The sequence below is a fragment of the Strix uralensis genome, chromosome 4 (assembly GCF_047716275.1).
Source record: "Strix uralensis isolate ZFMK-TIS-50842 chromosome 4, bStrUra1, whole genome shotgun sequence".
NCBI lineage: Eukaryota > Metazoa > Chordata > Aves > Strigiformes > Strigidae > Strix > Strix uralensis.
Genome location: NC_133975.1, coordinates 2305737 through 2323687, shown reverse-complemented (window position 1 = coordinate 2323687; position 17951 = coordinate 2305737). Strand labels below are relative to the sequence as shown.

The window sequence follows — 17951 nt, the reverse complement described above, 5'->3', positions numbered from 1 at the left end:
TCTTCCTATCATTAATTAAAGCTGTGCTTTGTGTCTGTCTGTTAAACACATTACACAGCTTGGAGAGCCAGAGGGGAAGAGCATTAGCAGCACTTGTTAGCTGGGACAGAAACAGCTCTCTGCAGGGATCTCATTGCTTCCAGGCAGACTGAGGCAGGATTCAGCAGAGTCCTAGATTAACCCAGTAAAACGGGCCCCCAGTTTCCTTCTCCTGCTCACCAAAATCCTGGAGTCCTCACCCCACCTTTGCGCTGCTGCTGGTTACGTGGTGAGGCCCCAGCACAGAAACCGTTCTTGAGCTGCTCTGTAAGTGTCTGTGGTTCAAAGTTAGTCATACCCACACTTAGGGACACTGGTTTATTCTACAACTTGCCAGACAGAGGAGATTTGAGGCTGATCCAGGCCAGTGTGGTAAGACCACACCATCAGCTGAACAAACACTTAATGATGAAATCCACAGCCCCCAAAGTTAACAAATTACCACCAGGACTGCCAGTACTCCACTGGAGAAAAATTAAGAATGATGACTCCAGGCTTTGTTTGCAAAGTTGGCTGTGAATTGGGTAAGCTAAATCCACCTACAGCAAGGGTACACAAGAGCAAAACCGGCAGCCTTCAGGTCAAAGAGCCTGACCATGGAATATCTTCTTTAAATATGCTCCACAATCCCTCTGTTCTGCCCTCAAGACTGCCCAAAGCCTTTTTTTGTATGCTTTAATCTGGACCATGATTCCTTGTCTTTTTTCCATACACCACGTGTAGGTACTGGAAGGATTTCAGGTTACGTAGGGGGATTTTTGTGTTCCGTGTTTTGCTAAGCTTGACTGCTTTGACCCTGATTAAATGCTGATATATCCTATCCATCTAGAAGTTGCAAAATAACACCACAGAATTAACATCTAGTAAATATTACTATAATGCTGCAATACTTGTGACCTCAAGAAAAAAAGATTCTAAAATGTTCCAATAAAAATACTTGACCAGAACACCTACCGTTTTGTAAAGCTGTGCTTTCAGGCGGTATGAGTTATATTCCATTTTTCTCTTCTCTTCCTCCCGCTTCTTCTGCACCTCTGGCAGCTGCTCATAGATCCTTAAATGTAAATACAAAAAGTCAAAAATAGTGACTTGGAAGGAAGGAACTTACTGATATAAAAACAACATCCTCTGGTTTATCTTCACATTCTGTTAAAGGCTACTGGCCAGCCACAGCATAGAAACATTTATTTGGGGGTTTACTAGTGTCACACAGGGAAAATGCAGAATATATAGCAGTTGTGATACCGGAAATTCCCACAGCCCATAATGCCCTTCTCTTACAAGCAGCACCCTCCTAAAAGGAATATTTATAACACTAAAATGACCAGACAGCTGATGTGATTACCCAGCTGCGAAAGGTAGAGCTTCAGTATCTTCAGTACAGAACAGCCCCATTGCTTTGAGGATATGCTGATGCTGGGCAACATGTTTATCCACCAATAGCAATATTTTTATCACAAGAATAACCTGAGCTAAGCCATTTAGGCATCTTTTCAATATTTTAGTATTTTCAACATTCAACAATGTTGCCCCAGTTTAGGTGAGGGATGCTTTGAGCTGAACAGAAGGTGCTCAGCAGAGTCAGTGCACTATTCCAGTCTGCTTTACGTGCTACCATCTAAAGGAGGAACCCGAGAGCTTGGATGGCAGCGTATGGCTCACACTGCCTTCCCCAAATCTTCCTCTGACATCATAAAGCTTTACTAATTTCATGACAGTGGCTGCCAAGAAATCTGCAGCTTCAAAAACGTTGTGGTTTATGGGAGGTGAAAATCGATGATGTCCAAAAATTTCAGTCCTGTAATATTTCCAGCAAGACAGATCTTACTCTAACTCTTTTCCTAACATGCTGATTTGATAATCAGCAAATAGAAAAAAACACTAAAGCCAACCTGTTACAGATACAATACTGCATTATGCTCCTTTAGAGACTGTTTCATTCTTACATCAGTATAATATCTTTGTATAATTACTGTTGGCACTTAAAAATATTTGTAAACACATCTATGCCTTCAACTCATATTATCTGAGAGCACTTTAACACACTTCATTTGAACGCTGCAAATCAATACAGCCCACCAGCCAGGAGGGGCACCTTTGACAGTTGCCTCAGTACTAATTCCATCAGGAAAAGAAATAATACTTCAGCCCAGCAAGAGAAGTGAGGGAGGCAAATGTGTATCAGTTTGCAGGCATTTGCTATTTCATCAGCACAAGTTAGGTGTCACTTGCATGTTTTAAAGGACAGAAGGATGAGAAGTTAGCTGGAAAACAAATAGGAAGCTCTACGATAATGCATAACTAAGTAGGCAGAATCACAAAAGCAAGGAATCAAATCCAAATCTCAATTTGGACTGAATTTTCCTTCCTGTCTAATTCACCAGCATCAGCTAGGGAGAGCCAAAAACGTTTGTAGCTTCTACAGTCCCCCACACAAATGTGTTTACCAGTCCATCAGACTTCACAGTGGAGTTGATAAGCAAGCAAATACACATCCAACATCAAAAAAAAAAAAAAAAAGAAAATGAAAAAAAAAAAAAGAAATTGCACTCCTTCCAGTGACCTACCTTCCTGTGGATCCCTATTTTCCTACTCTCTGCAGCTGCTCTTAGGAGGTCATCTTTCTTAAAAATGTCACTACCCAGATTACCGCTACAGAAAAGAGAAAATAAATCACATTTTCACATTTCTTTTACTCCTCCTATGCTTTGCTGGAAGGCAGCAGAGGGTGCTAGGTCTATGCGTGTGTTACTGGATGGAGGGAGGGATACCGCCAAGATTTGGGGCTTTGCTTTACTACCACCTCACCATCCTCTAAACGCTTTTGCCATTCTAGGGCTCTCCTCAACACAAGATCAAGATTTATCCCTGACAAACCATCCCACCATAAAGATGTTTAGAGCAAGAAGTGGGCAATGCAGAATTATAGGTAAATTCATTAAAAATTGTTTTCATCATTACTTCTAGCTAATTTGCCATGAGAAATTCCATTTATACCCTCACAGAGAAAAAGAAAAAGCTTCTGCACTCATTATAGGTGTGGATTTCGAAAGAATGGTACAGAATAAATTACTTCTCAGCTCCAACTGAGAGCTGGAGTATGACAGCAGCAAGAACAAAAAAAAGTCACCAAGTGTGACTGCCTGAATCAGTCTCCATAGAAATCCTGCTGACTTTGGTTATTACGAAATCAGAGTTTCTGAAAATATACGAGTTCAGATACATCGATCTCACAGTCCAAGTGACCCGAACCTGAATCCTTCTACTTCAGGTAAAACATGGGGAGATGTGTTCCTTGGGGAACAGACATATTTCCCATATTTACCACTTCTGTCACCTCTCTAATAACGCCCTAAAAATACTTTAAAATTGAAATAAAACATTATTTTTAGACTCTACAATCATATATAACAACATATATATTGTATATATTCAGTAGACATTTTGTAGAATCACAGCGTAACGGAGGTTGGAAGGCACCTCCTGAGGTCACCTAGACCAACCTCCTGCTCGACGCAGGGATAACTTCAAGGCTAGATCAGGTTGCTCAGGCCTCAGCCTCTCAACCTGTGACTCTTCCCAAGGAGGCCGGCTCTACCACCTCTGCAGGGCCCTGGTCCACCACTTCACCACCCTCCTCCTGAAGAACTGGCTTCCTCCTCTCCTGTTCGGATTTCTCCTGCCTGTAACACATCGCTGCTGCTTGGCCTGGCACCGTGCACCTCCAAGAAGAGTCTTCCTCTGCCTTCTCTAAACCCTCCTTCTGGCAGGGAAGTGCCACTGCCAGATCCTCACCTTCAGCCTCCTCCTCCTCCTTCCCAGGCCAAACAACCTTCAGCCTCCTCCTCCTCCTCCCCAGGCCAAACAACCTTCAGCCTCCTCCTCCTCCTCCCCAGGCCAAACCAACCCAGGCTCCACAGCTTCTCCTCATCCACCATGGGCTCCAGTCCCCTGAGTGTCTTGGTGGCCTCCACCAGCCTCAGGCCACTTTGTTGACAGCCCAGAACAGGAGACAGGATCCAGCTGTGGTCCCATGAGTGCTCAGCAGAGGGAATATCCACTTCCCTCCACCTGCATGACATGCAGCGTGCAGCTGGCCTTCATCCCTGCCAGAGCGTACTGCCAATTCGTGTTCGATCTGCTGCCCAGCAGCTCCCGGGCCCCCAAGGCCCTTTCCAGAAGGGCCACTCCACAGGCAGTCTGTCCTCAGACACCGCCACCAGGGTGTCCTTGGGGGGGGTTTCTGTCCCACGGAGACACTTGGTATTTGTCATTGCTGAACTTCATGAGATTCCTCTTCACCCTTTCCTCCAGCCTGCAGAGATCTCTAGAAACTGTAGACCTACTCTCCAGCACCCTGACTGGTCCTCCCAGTTCAGTGTCACCTGCAAACCTGTTGAGGTGTGCTCCATCCCATTGCCGCTAGCGAGGAAGATGCTGTGAAACAGTCCTGGCCCACGGTATTGTCCCTTTCACACAGCACAAACCCTTCCCTGCACATTGCCTGCACATTCCAAGACTTCAACGCCACAAAGCACTTGCATATATGCTGAAATCCCAACTACTTAAAATATCCCTTGCCTCAAGGTACACTCAACCTTTGTTTTGTTTTGACTCTAAAAAATTTACAGTATCATTGTATTTTTATGTAACTTTACAACTTAACAGAGATGACTTCATAAGTCTCCAATTTACTTTTAAGTATTTATGCTGTTTCTCAACTGGTACTCTTCCAAACCACCTCCTCTTGACCCCACTACTGTTTCAGAATCTAGCTGCAATACGCTCAATTTTTTATTATACCTTCACATGCTCTCTCTGTAGTATAGATACTCCAAATATTTAATACATTGTTAGTGCACTGTACATTTTATAATGAATTGAGTCAAAAATAAGGCAAAAAAAAAAAATCTATCGTAAGGTGGTTTTCTTCAAGGGTAAAAGCCTCTGTATTCCTTTGTGAGTAATTATTTCTTACATCAAGTTACTTTCATTTGGTGAAATGAAACCTCACTTCTTGCACCAATTACCTAGTTTGTTAATGTTTAAAATTATACAGACACTCTAGTGGCCCACACCCTACATTTCTTCTCCTTTCAGGCTCCAGTACTTGCAGAGTTTGCTGTAGTGCCTGGATGGCAGACACTACAGCAGAATACTCAGGTTTACTTACAGAAATCATTTGTCCAAAATGATCTTGTTTCTCAGATTTTCTAAATAGGTGCTTTGTCCCTCTGATAAGGTGCCTACATCTTGCACTGAAAAAGCTGAGTTATCCCCAACACTCAATTGTCTGACTGCAGACACCATTCATCCATCTTTTCTACCCAGGTCACTTATCCTCCTGAAACAAAATTTTCTCAACCTTACCGTTTAGATCTTTGAACCATTTCGCTCTTTGGAATTGTTCTTCTCTTTTCTCTAATCAGAAAACCTAAATGGAAAATTTTTGAGATAAGAATGAACAAGTCTACTTCTCACAAAGAATACTACTGCAACAATGTGACTCCTTTATAAATTATGGATTCTTATAGACAATAATGTTAAGTAATTGTAATACTTTTATTAAAAATACACACACCCTTAAGGATAATGTGGAAATTCACTAGTTTCTATAGAATGTACAAAGCAGAACCATGAAGGTACCTCTGTCAGACAGCATGTGACTTGCACTCCTGTAGCCCTTTCTTTTCTCTGGAGGATTAAATAGCTCTTCTCGTTCAGACTGCAGCACGCTCTGTATCCTCCTCTCCTCCATTACAAGCTTCAGATGCTTCACACGCTCTCCAGAACGGGAGATGAAATCGGGGCGATGCACTGCAAGAGCCTCCTAAGATGGGATGACACAAAACAAAGTCTAAAGTGGCCAGACCGTCTCCCTACAACTGGAAGGGAATAAACAAAATATCTAACACCATTAGCAAAGCATGGGAAAAAAAATCCCAAAGTAGTATTTGTTCTAACGTACAAAATCTTGCATCCTTAATGCTGGGTAGATCCTCAGAGAACTTGTTAAACAAACTGTTTGTCAGCAACCAGAAAACTAACTGGGCAGAAAGAAAAAAAAAATTGCTAAAATGATTAGGAAAAGGGACATAAACCTCTTCTCAAAAAAGGATAGCAAAAAGTTAAAGTTGAGCCCATAGGACAGAAGATTCTATAAATTACAATCTCCCTTGTTATAAATTAGTGGGCACATCAACATTAGGAATTTGTTTTGGTTAAGAAGTGGAATTTTGGAAGCCATCTCCATTTGCCACACTCCCACTTCCATCACGGGGCAGTCTCTGAGTGCACAAACAGATGCAACTGAACTTAGATAAACTTCAGACCTTAGTTAGCACTTCCCAATTTACATTTCATTTGCGTGGATGATCTCTTTCAAAAATATTTCTGTACAGTGTATCTGGTATTTTTCCACTGGTATTTAGAGTAATCACTCCTGATCTGAAGTGTTCACCGTAATGCACGTGTGTGTTTGTACACACACACAGAGTTTGCACTGTATGAATTAAAGCCCATTTTAATCATGTACTATATATATCACATAGTATTATTTCTGCATGGAAGCAAGTATGACTTGATATTATGTCAGTTGCATTCCCTCTAGTTCCTGAAGCCAAATGATTTAAGCCCTAAAATATTAGATCAATTCAAATAGATTAGTATATTATGGGAAGACAGATTACCATAAGCAAAAAGGATGCATTTGTTGTTTTTACTGGATTTTTTTGACTTTTCTTTTTTTAAGCGGGAACAGTTTGTAACACGTTGACTTCCAATGATTATAAAGGTGAAATAATAAAAAAATAAAAGGAACAAAAAGCGTTTCCAAAAGATTCAGCATAACTGCTGCAACCCTACCGAGATCTCAGCAGCCTTATAGCGAGGTATGGCTTTACCTGTAGCGTCAGCTTCACGAATGGCTGCAAGCACCTGTGCTCAGCATCTCTTTCCGGAACTGCTGGACGAATCATGTTGCCATGCTGCTGCTCTTGCCAGTTCTTCTCCCGGAGAGGCTCTCTCCAAGGCTTTGTGCTGGTCAATGGTTCAAACCAAGATGGTCCAGGACCAGAAAAGAAATTGGAATGGTTTTCTTTCCTAGATTCAGATTTCAAGTCTTCTGCTTGGACGAACCATGAAATCCCTGTTAAAAGGCCACAGAAGAGAATCAAGATTTGTACACAATATATGTGCCTGTTTTCCATCCCCATCTACGACTGTTTATGCCTGTGCTGGTTTTGGCTGGGATAGAGTTAATTTTCTTCACAGTAGCCAGTATGGGCTGTGTTTTGGATTTGTGCTGAAAACAGTGTGGATAACACAGGGATGTTTTTGTTATTGCTGAGCAGGGCTTACACAGAGTCAAGGCCTTGTCTGCCTCTCACCCCGCCAGCGAGCAGGTCGGGGGGCACAAGAAGTCAGGAAGGGACACAGCCGGGACAGCTGACCCCAACTGACCCCAGGGATGTCCCACACCATATGGCATCATGCTCAGCCCATAAACCTGGGGGAAGAAGGAGGAAGGGGGGGGGACATTCAGAGTGGTGGCGTTTGTCTTCCCAAGTCACCGTTATGTGTGATGGAGCCCAGCTTTCCTGGAGATGGCTGAACCCTGCCTGCCCAAGGGAAGGGGTGAAGGAATTCCTTGTTCTGCTTTGCTTGTGTGCGCCGCTTTTGCTTTCCCTATTAAACTGTTTTTTTCTCAACCCACGAGTTTTCTCACTTTTACCCTTCCGATTCTCTCCTCATCCCACCAACAGGGGAGCGAGCGAGCGACTGGGTAGGGCTGAGCTGCCGGCTGGGCTTAAACCACAACAATGCCCAAGGTCTTAGCTAAATCCAATCAGTGGCTTAACACTGCAATAAATACTCACTTCAGTTTAATAACAGTGGGACTCTGTAGCAGACACCTTTGGCAGTTTCAAAAGAATTTCTCTGCCAAGTGTCAGAAAACCAGCAAGTCTTTATCAAACAACACTTTTGAAAAAGCACAAAATAGCTTAGTTTGCAAGTTTCTCTCTATAGACAGAATAGTTATTTATCAGCAATTACATCTCTTTAAGGAGCCTCTCTGCTGTCCTAAGCCCTATGACATTTTATATATATTTTTGAAGATCAAATGCTTTACATCTTCTAAATGTTAAATATGTATACAAGAATTAGATTACTCACAGTTTACATACATAATGGGATTTGAATACATCAGCTAGTACTCTGAGTAGATATTCTAAAATTTCTAAATTAAACCAGTATGAGAGAGTATGATTTGTCCCTACAACAACAGCAATGATGACTAAGGAAAATATTTTTAAACATTTAATCATGACATTGTGAAGACTGACAGGAAATTGAAAAGAAAAAGAAAAAAGTGAGGAGGCTACACCATCGGCCCAAAAATGCAACTCTAGCTAAAAGAGGGAGACGAGTCTAGTTCTTCAGGTACCACAATCCTCCCTCAAGTACTCCTGAAAAAATACTTGTTCTTTGAAGCCTCAGTACATGAAACAGTAAGTACAACTTACAGCGACCAGCTACCCAGAGTTTAACAGAACCTTTTATACCTTGAAAATCAAAATTTAGTATCTACATGATTCCCATCTCATTCATCTTTCCTTCCGTTATTCATTGCTTCTCACCTACTACCGTTACTGGCTAGGTTGTTTCTAACAGCTTGACTGAAAATGCCATCACAATAGAGCACTAGAGAGTTCACTTGACTTAAGTGTTTCTGTTTAAAATTCACTGATTAAAAACAGAATAAGAACTGACTGTACTAGTGACAGACTGTACTACTGACAGACTACTCTGTGTCCTAGCTAATCCTCTTCACATATTTTGCTGGTTGCTGTTGAGATGTACAGCTTTTCTGGTCTGCAGCGAAAGTGTATTTTGGACTGACCTTGTGGTAAATGCAGCCTGCTCTTTTTAGTCCTTTTCTCCACAAAAAAATTGCCTGGCTGTCCCTTCTGCTTATCCTTGCTTCCTGCTGCCTGATGATCTGTGACCACACCATCTGACTCTCCAAAAATACCATCAACACAATGCCAGGGTTCCTGTGGCCGTTGATTTGGCTGGCTAGACCTTGGGGTAGGAAAAGTCACACCAACATCTCGAGTGTTTTTCTTAGTTGCACTGTTCACAATCTCCAAGTCTCCTGTAGTTGAAAATGAAGCAGAACATCTTATTCCAGAGAAGCTGGAAGGACTTCCGACATCAGCACGCGTGACATGCGTAGTTCAGGGGATGACCCTTAATTTTTAGTTGGATCACTTTCTTTACCCCACTTTCAAAAGGCAAAATCTTTTCTATTCCCACTTCCAATTCAAAGAGAGTTTAGAGTGACTCAGGATTGTTACTATATGATAATCTGAGTAAAATTAAAGTGGTGTAAAGTGCCCCGAGCAAAGCAAGCATGTATATATGTGTGTGTATATATATATATACACACACACGTATATATACACACACATATATGGGGGGCAGGAATTAAACCTGAACCATGCCCCTGGCTGGGGACCTGAGTTGACTCTCAGAAGAACCAACTTCAAATCCACTGCTGAAAGACCCAATGGCGGCTCAAAACACAGCTTTACATTTTGGACAATGGAACTGCAGGTTTTCATGGACCTATTAGTTTATCCAGTGCGTCCCATCTGAAACTATGTTTTAGCTATAGAAGATTGGTTTGCTCACAGCACTACAAATGTTTAACAGAAACGCCAGCACAAATATTTAACAGAAACATATAAAGTGGAAGGTGTCAACTAACATTCAAAAAGTCATAACGTGATCTGGAAAACAAGCCATGAAAATACTTTTCTGATTCAATCCACTTGCACGTGAAACAGAAAAAAGCAGTAATAAACAAATAATTGATGTCTGATGAATAAAACAAAGCTGTTATTCAATCTGATGACTGGAAATTAGCATGTAAATGAAAACCATGAAAAAACTGATAATTGCCACCAGAAAAACCCAAATGCAGAATTGCATCAGTCCAGGATCAGCTTCTGTTTTAAATAGAATATAACATCCAAAATATTACCAAGAAGAATATGAAACACTGCAGTTGCCTTCTGAAGTAAAGGATGCCTACAAAATACATTCTGTGAGTAGCAGATATCTTGCAGAAAAAACAACGTATAAAAAAATACAGTTACTCCACCTTTGCTGTTGAAAGGGATCAGAAGCTTAGGAGGTTAATAAACTTCTAAGTAAGTGACAAAACTGGCTATTAAAAGCAGACCAAGAAAGGAAATGAAATGGCTCATTTTACTTAGAACATGACATCTCTCTCTAAGAGCATTCAAAGTGAATTTGAAGAATGCTGCTTGTACATACCCATCACCAGAAACATGCAACAGGCTTTGGAGAGTGTTTTCCAGAGATGAAAGGCAGAAGCAAATACAGAAAAGAGAAGCCTGGGATTCAACAACTCACCTGCTTGGATACCTTTGTTTAGCATCCGAGTCCGTCGCTTGTTACTAAGAGCAGAGCTTGGCCCCCAAGAACTGCTGCTTGTAGAAGCTGAATCCAATGAAAGGGAGACTGCACTCTAGAAAAAACAAACATGCACAAGAAGAGAAATTCCTGAAATACTAACCAAAATGATCAGAAAGTGGGTTTTAAACAGCAAAAAAGCTATAGCCATCACTCTTTACTTGTTGTACGTTCATTCTGTTATTTAGATGTTTATCACAGGCTGATTGGTGTCTTTTATTGCTGTGCCACACAACAGCCAGCCTTGACTTTATCCTCATGCACTTTCAGCATCCCGTTAGAGTAAGAAAAGTGCATTATTTCTGTAAGGCAAGAGCTTGCCTGTGATCAGATTCTGTACGGTGCTGAGCATCCTCCAACTCATTTGTTCAAAGTTCATGGGACAATGTGGCCTGTCAAGACAGACTTACAAAAAACCTTTGCTGTGGCAAGATCATTTGTTGGCTGGACTTCCATGAGAAGCTGCAAACTACTTTGGAAAGAAGGAGAATAACCTGTAAACTGAATCCTATATTCCTACCCTCTCAAACAAAAAGCCTTTAAAGGTTGCTGGTTTGCTGGAGGGACAAATTGTCTTGAAAGATGAACATGTTGATTTGTAAATTCACAATGAGCTCCAATTCTGTACCATTGGCATGAAAGAGCAAAGGCCTTTCAAAACATGGGAAGTTGTCTCACCCTGTGACCCTCATTACACAAAGTTCTCCAGGTGAAGAAAATTAAACTCAATAAAAACAAGAAATAGAAGACACGTGGTAAGAGCATGACTTAGGCAAAACACCAGTTTCACATCTTCACCATTCACACAAACAGAAGTGCCAGCTGCGGGGATGTAAGCAGCACAACTCTGGAATAATAAATTAATTTCAATTTTATGACATGTTATAACTTTACAGCCATTTAGAAAGGAATATACTCTGTAAGTGTAATGTATCTAGTCCACAAGCTTTCTGGTTATATAAAATACAGAGAAGGTTAGTGCTTTATTAACAGCAATTAACTGACAGTGCTTCCCCAGGCTTCAAATCCAACAGTGCAGCACAGACCGATCTCTGCAACTCCGCTGAATTTAATTTTTAATTATGAAACAGATTTTTTTTTCCTTGATCATAGCAATTAGTATCCTATTAGTAACTCATAACGCTAGCCATGATGGAAATGAGCAGAGGTTTTTTTATTACCTTTTTATTGAACCTCTGCTATCACCACTTCAATGCTAAACATAATTTCATTTCAACATTAAAAGGAGGCAATTTCTACTCTCACGCATACTGGCAAGAACTGGTTTTTTAGTTTTATAAAACTATTACAGCTCTAGCAGAGTGCACTAGACAGATGTTGTAGATATGTATCTTCTTTCAGAGAACAGAGGCAAATTCGAGTATGTGCTCAGCAAAAGGGAGTATAAAGGAAGGAAAAAAACCCCAAGATAACCCATTTACATGCACATGCATATCAGCCCGCAGAAATAAATATAAGCAGCCATTCAATACTGAATATTGACATGCACATTCCTATTTGGACTAGAATATTCAGTGCAGTGCTTTCAAAGCCCTTCAGCAGCTGAATAGCACAACCTTTAGCTTTGTACCTGCTACCAGATGGCAGCTTGAAGAGTGCTTTAGAAATAACAGAAACTGGAATAGATAAAAAACCTTCTGGGGTGGGTTCAGCAGCTATAAATAAAAAAAGCTGTAACCAAGTTTTCTGGAAGCAGAGCTGACAATAGGCTGTCATAAAAAAAACGAGCTACAAAATGCAGCACTTGCCTGAAAGATTCATACAGTAGTCTCTCTAGGAGTAGGGCTCCTGCTATAAATAAATATCTGTCTCTGAACCACAGATATTTGCAACTAAAAAAAAATAAAGCTTGATTTTTGCTCAGCCAAGCATCACAGAAATTACCAAAATTTTGATTTTAAACTAAGTTCGCCATTTTGTCATCAATTTTCTCTCACTCCTTATTTAAGGTGGGTCATGTGTCTGTCTATATGTATTTTTAAAAAGAACACTACATCAGCAAATAGAAGATACTACTTTCTAAAGCCACATGGCTTCAATGCAACATCAAGCACTGGGAACAGTGAGCCTTTATTCTCAGATAAGTACTACTGCAATCAGTTATTTCACAGGTGATTTTAACAGGCAAAAGATTAGACGTTGGTTTTAAGGTCCAAATAGCCATGGAATAAAATCATCTCCTAAATACCACAACCCTGCGAGAAACGTTGGATCCTAATTTCATTGTTAGATGGTCAGTGTTCTGGTTAATGGTCCTAATATTGCAATGTTTATGACCACTTTATTTTACCTTTAAATAAATATTACAAATAAAAATATAAATAACAATATTTTTTAAACCATTCTTAGTCTTGAAAAAGACTGTTTCTCCCCCAGACATGCATTCATTAGCTTACTTGACACATAGAATGAGTCTGAGTTGTTTCTATAAAAAAACCCTAACTCATTTCAATGAAATCTATTAGTAATGATGACAATACCACTTTCTTCTGGTAGTACAAAAAAAAGATATTTCTCACTTGTTCCTGTACTTTTCAGCAGTAATGTATATTACAGAACACCAAAAGTCTGTAATTTCTTACTATAATCACCAAATCATTGCCAAGGCTCCCTTTTGGGAAATTGATTTGAATTTCTCCTCCAAAGGGCAACGGACGTATTCAACTGAAATGATGGGAAAGATTTTTCTCCACTTTAAAACAGCTTTACTCCAGACTTTTCACCTAGAATCCTTAGGGTCAAGAATTGGTCTTTTAATACACCTAAACTGTCAAATAGAAAAACTGAAGAAGCTTACAACCAACACTCATCAAGACAAAGTAATTCCAACATTTGAGATAGAGAAACAGTAATAAAATTCAAATAATAATTCCCCTGTTTATGAAATGGTATCTATCATTGCCCAGAGATATTCAGGTAGCAATACGAAGTCAAAATCTACAACCTCAACTTACCACCACTGTCTTTAGGATTGCTACAGCAAAGCACCTGCAGGTAACTAGAAATCAGATACAGCAGGATCTGGCTTCCCAAGACAAAGGAAGAGAAAAAAGACAAATAAGAACAAAGGGAAAGAAAGCACAATTGATGTTTTAAGATATTTTGATCTCGTCCTTACTCCTGGAAAGGCAGAGGGACTTGTTTGATCAAAGACAGAAGCCTACCGTATAAACAACACTCTCTGGAAAATTTTAACAAACTCTGCTGTACAGCAGTTTAAGAGTTCCTGTAAAGATCAGTTAAAATTATCTTTTGGTCTAACCGACCACATACCTGGATATCTTTCCTTTTCTTGTGTCTCTCAGAAGTGACCTTTGGATATTCTACACCCACTTCTTCGCCACTTCCCTTGTCCCACTTTTCAGAGCGACTTTTCTGGTGGTTGATTGTACAATAAAGTTGGGAGAGTCTTGGTGACAGCCGCACTCTTTCGTGCCCAAAAGCCCTGATCAGCCTGGCAGTATCAATGGTGGAAATGGAACTGCTCACCTCAGTCTGAGTAGCAGTTTCTGTCTCTGTTTGGGTCATCACATCTGATTCTGAGGTGGTGGAACTGATCGTGGTGCTGTGATCTCTACTAAGCTTTGTCTCCGTGGAAGTGTCACTAGGAGTTTCCAAGTACTGCTGGTGCTCCAAAATTTTATTCATGTGGCGGATAATTTTCTCTCCTGACCTATTTTTCCCGAGCTCAACAAGGTTATTTTTATCATGGGTTATTCGTGGTCTTTCTTCAACATGTGTTGCATTAGGCTCTAAGGTGTTTTCAGACAGGTTTTTTTCTGGCAGTTTTACTTTATTCTGTTCTCTTCCCTCTATTTTCTTCTCAGAGACATTATTTTCAGATTTTGTTGGTATTAGTGTATGCTGAATGGGATTCTGAAGGACCCTGGCCAACCGATCAAGGCGTTCAACAAGGGACAGCTCACTGTTACTCTTAAAATCACGGTGCTGGTGTCTCTTCTGGCACTCCAAAAACTTAATCCAGAGCTCATCTAAGCTACCAGTGGAGTGGGTGCTCTGTCTTGGTGGTAGGTCTTTCTCCACATTCTCATTAAGGCGAGTGGTTTGGCTACTTGGTGAAGGATAATTTCTAGCTGCCTTTTGTTCTGCTTCTCTTCCTCCACGTTGAAGTAGCTGCTTCCGTGGCGTTTCATTCCCCAAAGATGTGCTAACATTTAGATACTCGCTGTTGCTGTAATCTGCTTCTGCAGCGAGCGGACAGAATTCATTTCCACCATCTTTGTTATGACAAACAGAGAAAACACGCGGATGACAATGTGCTTTTTTCCAATTCTGCAAGATAGCACTTGAGGAAGGTCTAGCATGTCCAATACCAGAACTGTCTTCTGACAGCTCGCTGTTAGACAGGAAGTAGCTCTCACAGATGGGCGTTGGATGATGAAGGTAGAACCGTGCAGATTTGAAGACTGAATGAGTGGTTTTTACAGACTTCGAATGATCTGTGCGTTCTAGAAGAGAGGAAAACATTTTACTTTTTTGTTTCTTTACAGGGAAGCAAGTAGCAAACAGCAAATCATAAACAGGATGAGTTTCATTCTAACACTTTCCAGTCACTTCAAAGGATTAAAAGCAGGAATCGCTGTACCCAATTCCAAAAATGCAACAAACTTAGAAATGAAGTTGCAGCATTATTAAAAGTACATAAATAATACTTTCTATCATTTGCAACATGGAATCCAAGAGAATATTATACCCAACTGAATCTGAAGGAGGAATATAATTATACCACAGGTAATTACTCTGACCAAAATTTGGACTCAATCTTTATTTATATTTATGGAAACTCATGACAGGCAGCCGCAACTCAGTTTGCCTCTTTTCAGACCAATGCACAGGGAGTACAAACGTCCCCTAAGATTATGCCTGAACGTTATCTCTTAACAAACTCAGAACAACCGATATAATTTCCTGTACAGCTCCTAGAACTGTCTCTGACAGCACACCGAGATCTAGCCCTGCTTTGCTTTCAAGCTCAGATGACACATTTTAGTTCAAAGCAGCACTGAAATCCCCCCAGAATATGCTACTATCTGAAATCACAAAGAACTATATGCAGAAATCTAATTATAAACTCATTTGTAATAGACATATATTAAGTACACATGCAGCACGTGCTAGCAGGAATATACTCCAAAATAATTTTAAAGCTGTTTGTAATATACTGTAAAAAGAAAAAAATCAAAATTAAAAAAGTAAAAATGTGTTTCATGTTATGCTCTTTGTACAACAGACTGAATTATATAACGAACCACGAAGGCAGAAAGTAGGAATTATAGATGCTAGTGCCAGAAGGATTTTGCAAGCCTCTATGCTTATTGCAAGACATTCCATGTCATTTTAGCCAAGTATGTTGTTTAAGGATGCCTTATAGAACAGTAATAGCTTTAGTATAAACAAAAAAGTTAATACAAAAAAAAGAACAGTTCATTTACTAACGGTACCACCAGTGACTAGGTAGCGGGGAGCTGTCAGCAAATGCCTGTCAAGCTCCATTAATGGCAGGAATCACACTCGTACTAGCTTTTCTCCCAAGTTTGTTTTTTTGTTTGTATTTCTGTTGTTTGGTTTGAAACACTCTTGTTTCTGTGACTGTGATCTACTGATGAAAACAGAACCGGAAAGCAGGTCTTCTTTTTTTTCACTTGAGCAAGCTTTGCCACTGGTTCAGCAAAAGGGTGGCAAGTCCCACAGCGAAGCCTCTCCCTATCCCAGGAGGAAAATACCTATTTACCTCACCAAGAATCACAAGCTAGGTTTTTATAAAACCTCAATTCTACATAGGAAGATGTGATGCAAAATAATCTCAAGAAGGGTCACAATTGCGTGAATTCATGCTGTTAACACTGCCTCATAAACCTTACTTTTATTCAGTCACTTGTTTTCCTTACGTTTTATACATCTCTTCCCTTCCCGACACAGAGACACTTCAGTGCAATGTCAAGATCATGAATAGCATAATCAGACCCAGTCTCACTAACTCTGAAGTTGGAGGAGTTTGTCTTTCCATACAAGGTCAGTGTTTATATACTCATGTAAGAGGATTCCTCCACATCCTCCTGACAAATGAGATCAGGCTTGGGAATACTATGAAGAATTTTTGCTATTTCTGTATTTTTAAAAAGTTACCAACAAAATGGAAGGAATGCAAACAGGCAAAAAATAAAAATAAGTTTATACAGAGAAACTTTTAAAAAAAATACATAACTTGCATAATTTTAAGCTCTAGACAAGCTCTGTGGGTAGAGGTAATCTTTTATTAGACCATCTAAAAATACAGTTGAAAAGTCAGAGAAGATTTTAGACATGCAAGTCTCTTCAGAAAGCTTGCTTAAATTTCCAGCTGTACTGGCTGGTTTAACAAAAGATTAGTTCTACTTACAGTTCTTTTCTTGCCTGTGGCTTTAGACCACCACAGCTACAGAAAAATACTATTAGATAATTTTATATTAACACTTGTGTTCCCCTTTCATTTTTATGCAGGCTGTTCAGAGAGACAAGTATCCACTGATCTCTGCTCCAACATGCTATTTTGTTTGCTATTGCAGATTCCTGTTCAGCGAGCTCACTTCTATATATGCACTCTTTCTGGAGTTCTACTGCCATGACTGAGCATTCCTCTTCTGAGTTACCGACAGTGAATGAAGAAAAGCATTTTTCTCTCTTACTCCACTTGTTTCCATATCCTTGCATTTCATAAATGCTCACAGAGAATTATTTCTTCCATTAGAAAAAATAGGTTAAGACAACATTGTCTTTACTGTTGCACTAATTCAACTATTGGTCCTATGTACCAAAAAAGTAAAATGAACATAAAATAATGCAGTTCAGTGTGTCTCATGCAATCATTCTAAATTACCTTCTGGAAATAAAAATCATCTTCTGGAAATACCAAAATCTCTCCATTCTGAAGAGAAGAATTAATTCAAAAGAATTAAAATCATCAGAAGGAATCCCTACCAATACATCAGCACTGCCCTGTGGGGTGACCTTATCCCAGGCATACAGAGCTGCCTGCTTAAGGACAACAATAATCACGCTGAGGTACTTCATAAAAATCTGTTTCACTGAATGTCTTCATATAACAAGTTTATGAGATACTAAGAAAAATAAATGGGCTCCCAAAACCCCTATATATGTGACTGCTTAGAAGAGAGCAGGAACTCTCTAATTCAGAATCCATTATGCAGTTCACGTTTTGCGTCCTATCCCTCATTAACAGCCACAATTCTATTACCCCCTTGCACTTTGCTCACTCTTTGTTTAATATAGCACATGTCCCAAAATACTGTACTGTGCAATAAACAGCTTCCCTGAGGAACTAATAGCTGCATTTAGGAGATACAGCAAATACGCAGCAATTTTCTGTT

General features: G+C 40.1%; 1 protein-coding gene across 3 annotated transcripts in view; it reads right to left on the bottom strand.

The window, feature by feature from the left end:
• The window catches only part of ALMS1 (ALMS1 centrosome and basal body associated protein), a 74759-nt gene that overhangs the window by 6068 nt on the left and 50740 nt on the right, over nt 1-17951 (bottom strand). For 2 of the 3 annotated variants that reach the window (XM_074865415.1, XM_074865418.1), the window contains 7 exons: nt 13837-15032; nt 10483-10597; nt 8942-9196; nt 6942-7186; nt 5686-5869; nt 5410-5473; nt 994-1093 (listed from right to left, as the gene is read on the bottom strand). In XM_074865415.1, the coding sequence (XP_074721516.1) occupies nt 994-1093; nt 5410-5473; nt 5686-5869; nt 6942-7186; nt 8942-9196; nt 10483-10597; nt 13837-15032 (2159 nt within the window). The remainder of the gene's footprint in view (nt 1-993; nt 1094-5409; nt 5474-5685; nt 5870-6941; nt 7187-8941; nt 9197-10482; nt 10598-13836; nt 15033-17951) is intronic. The other variant, XM_074865417.1, reaches the window with a different exon arrangement.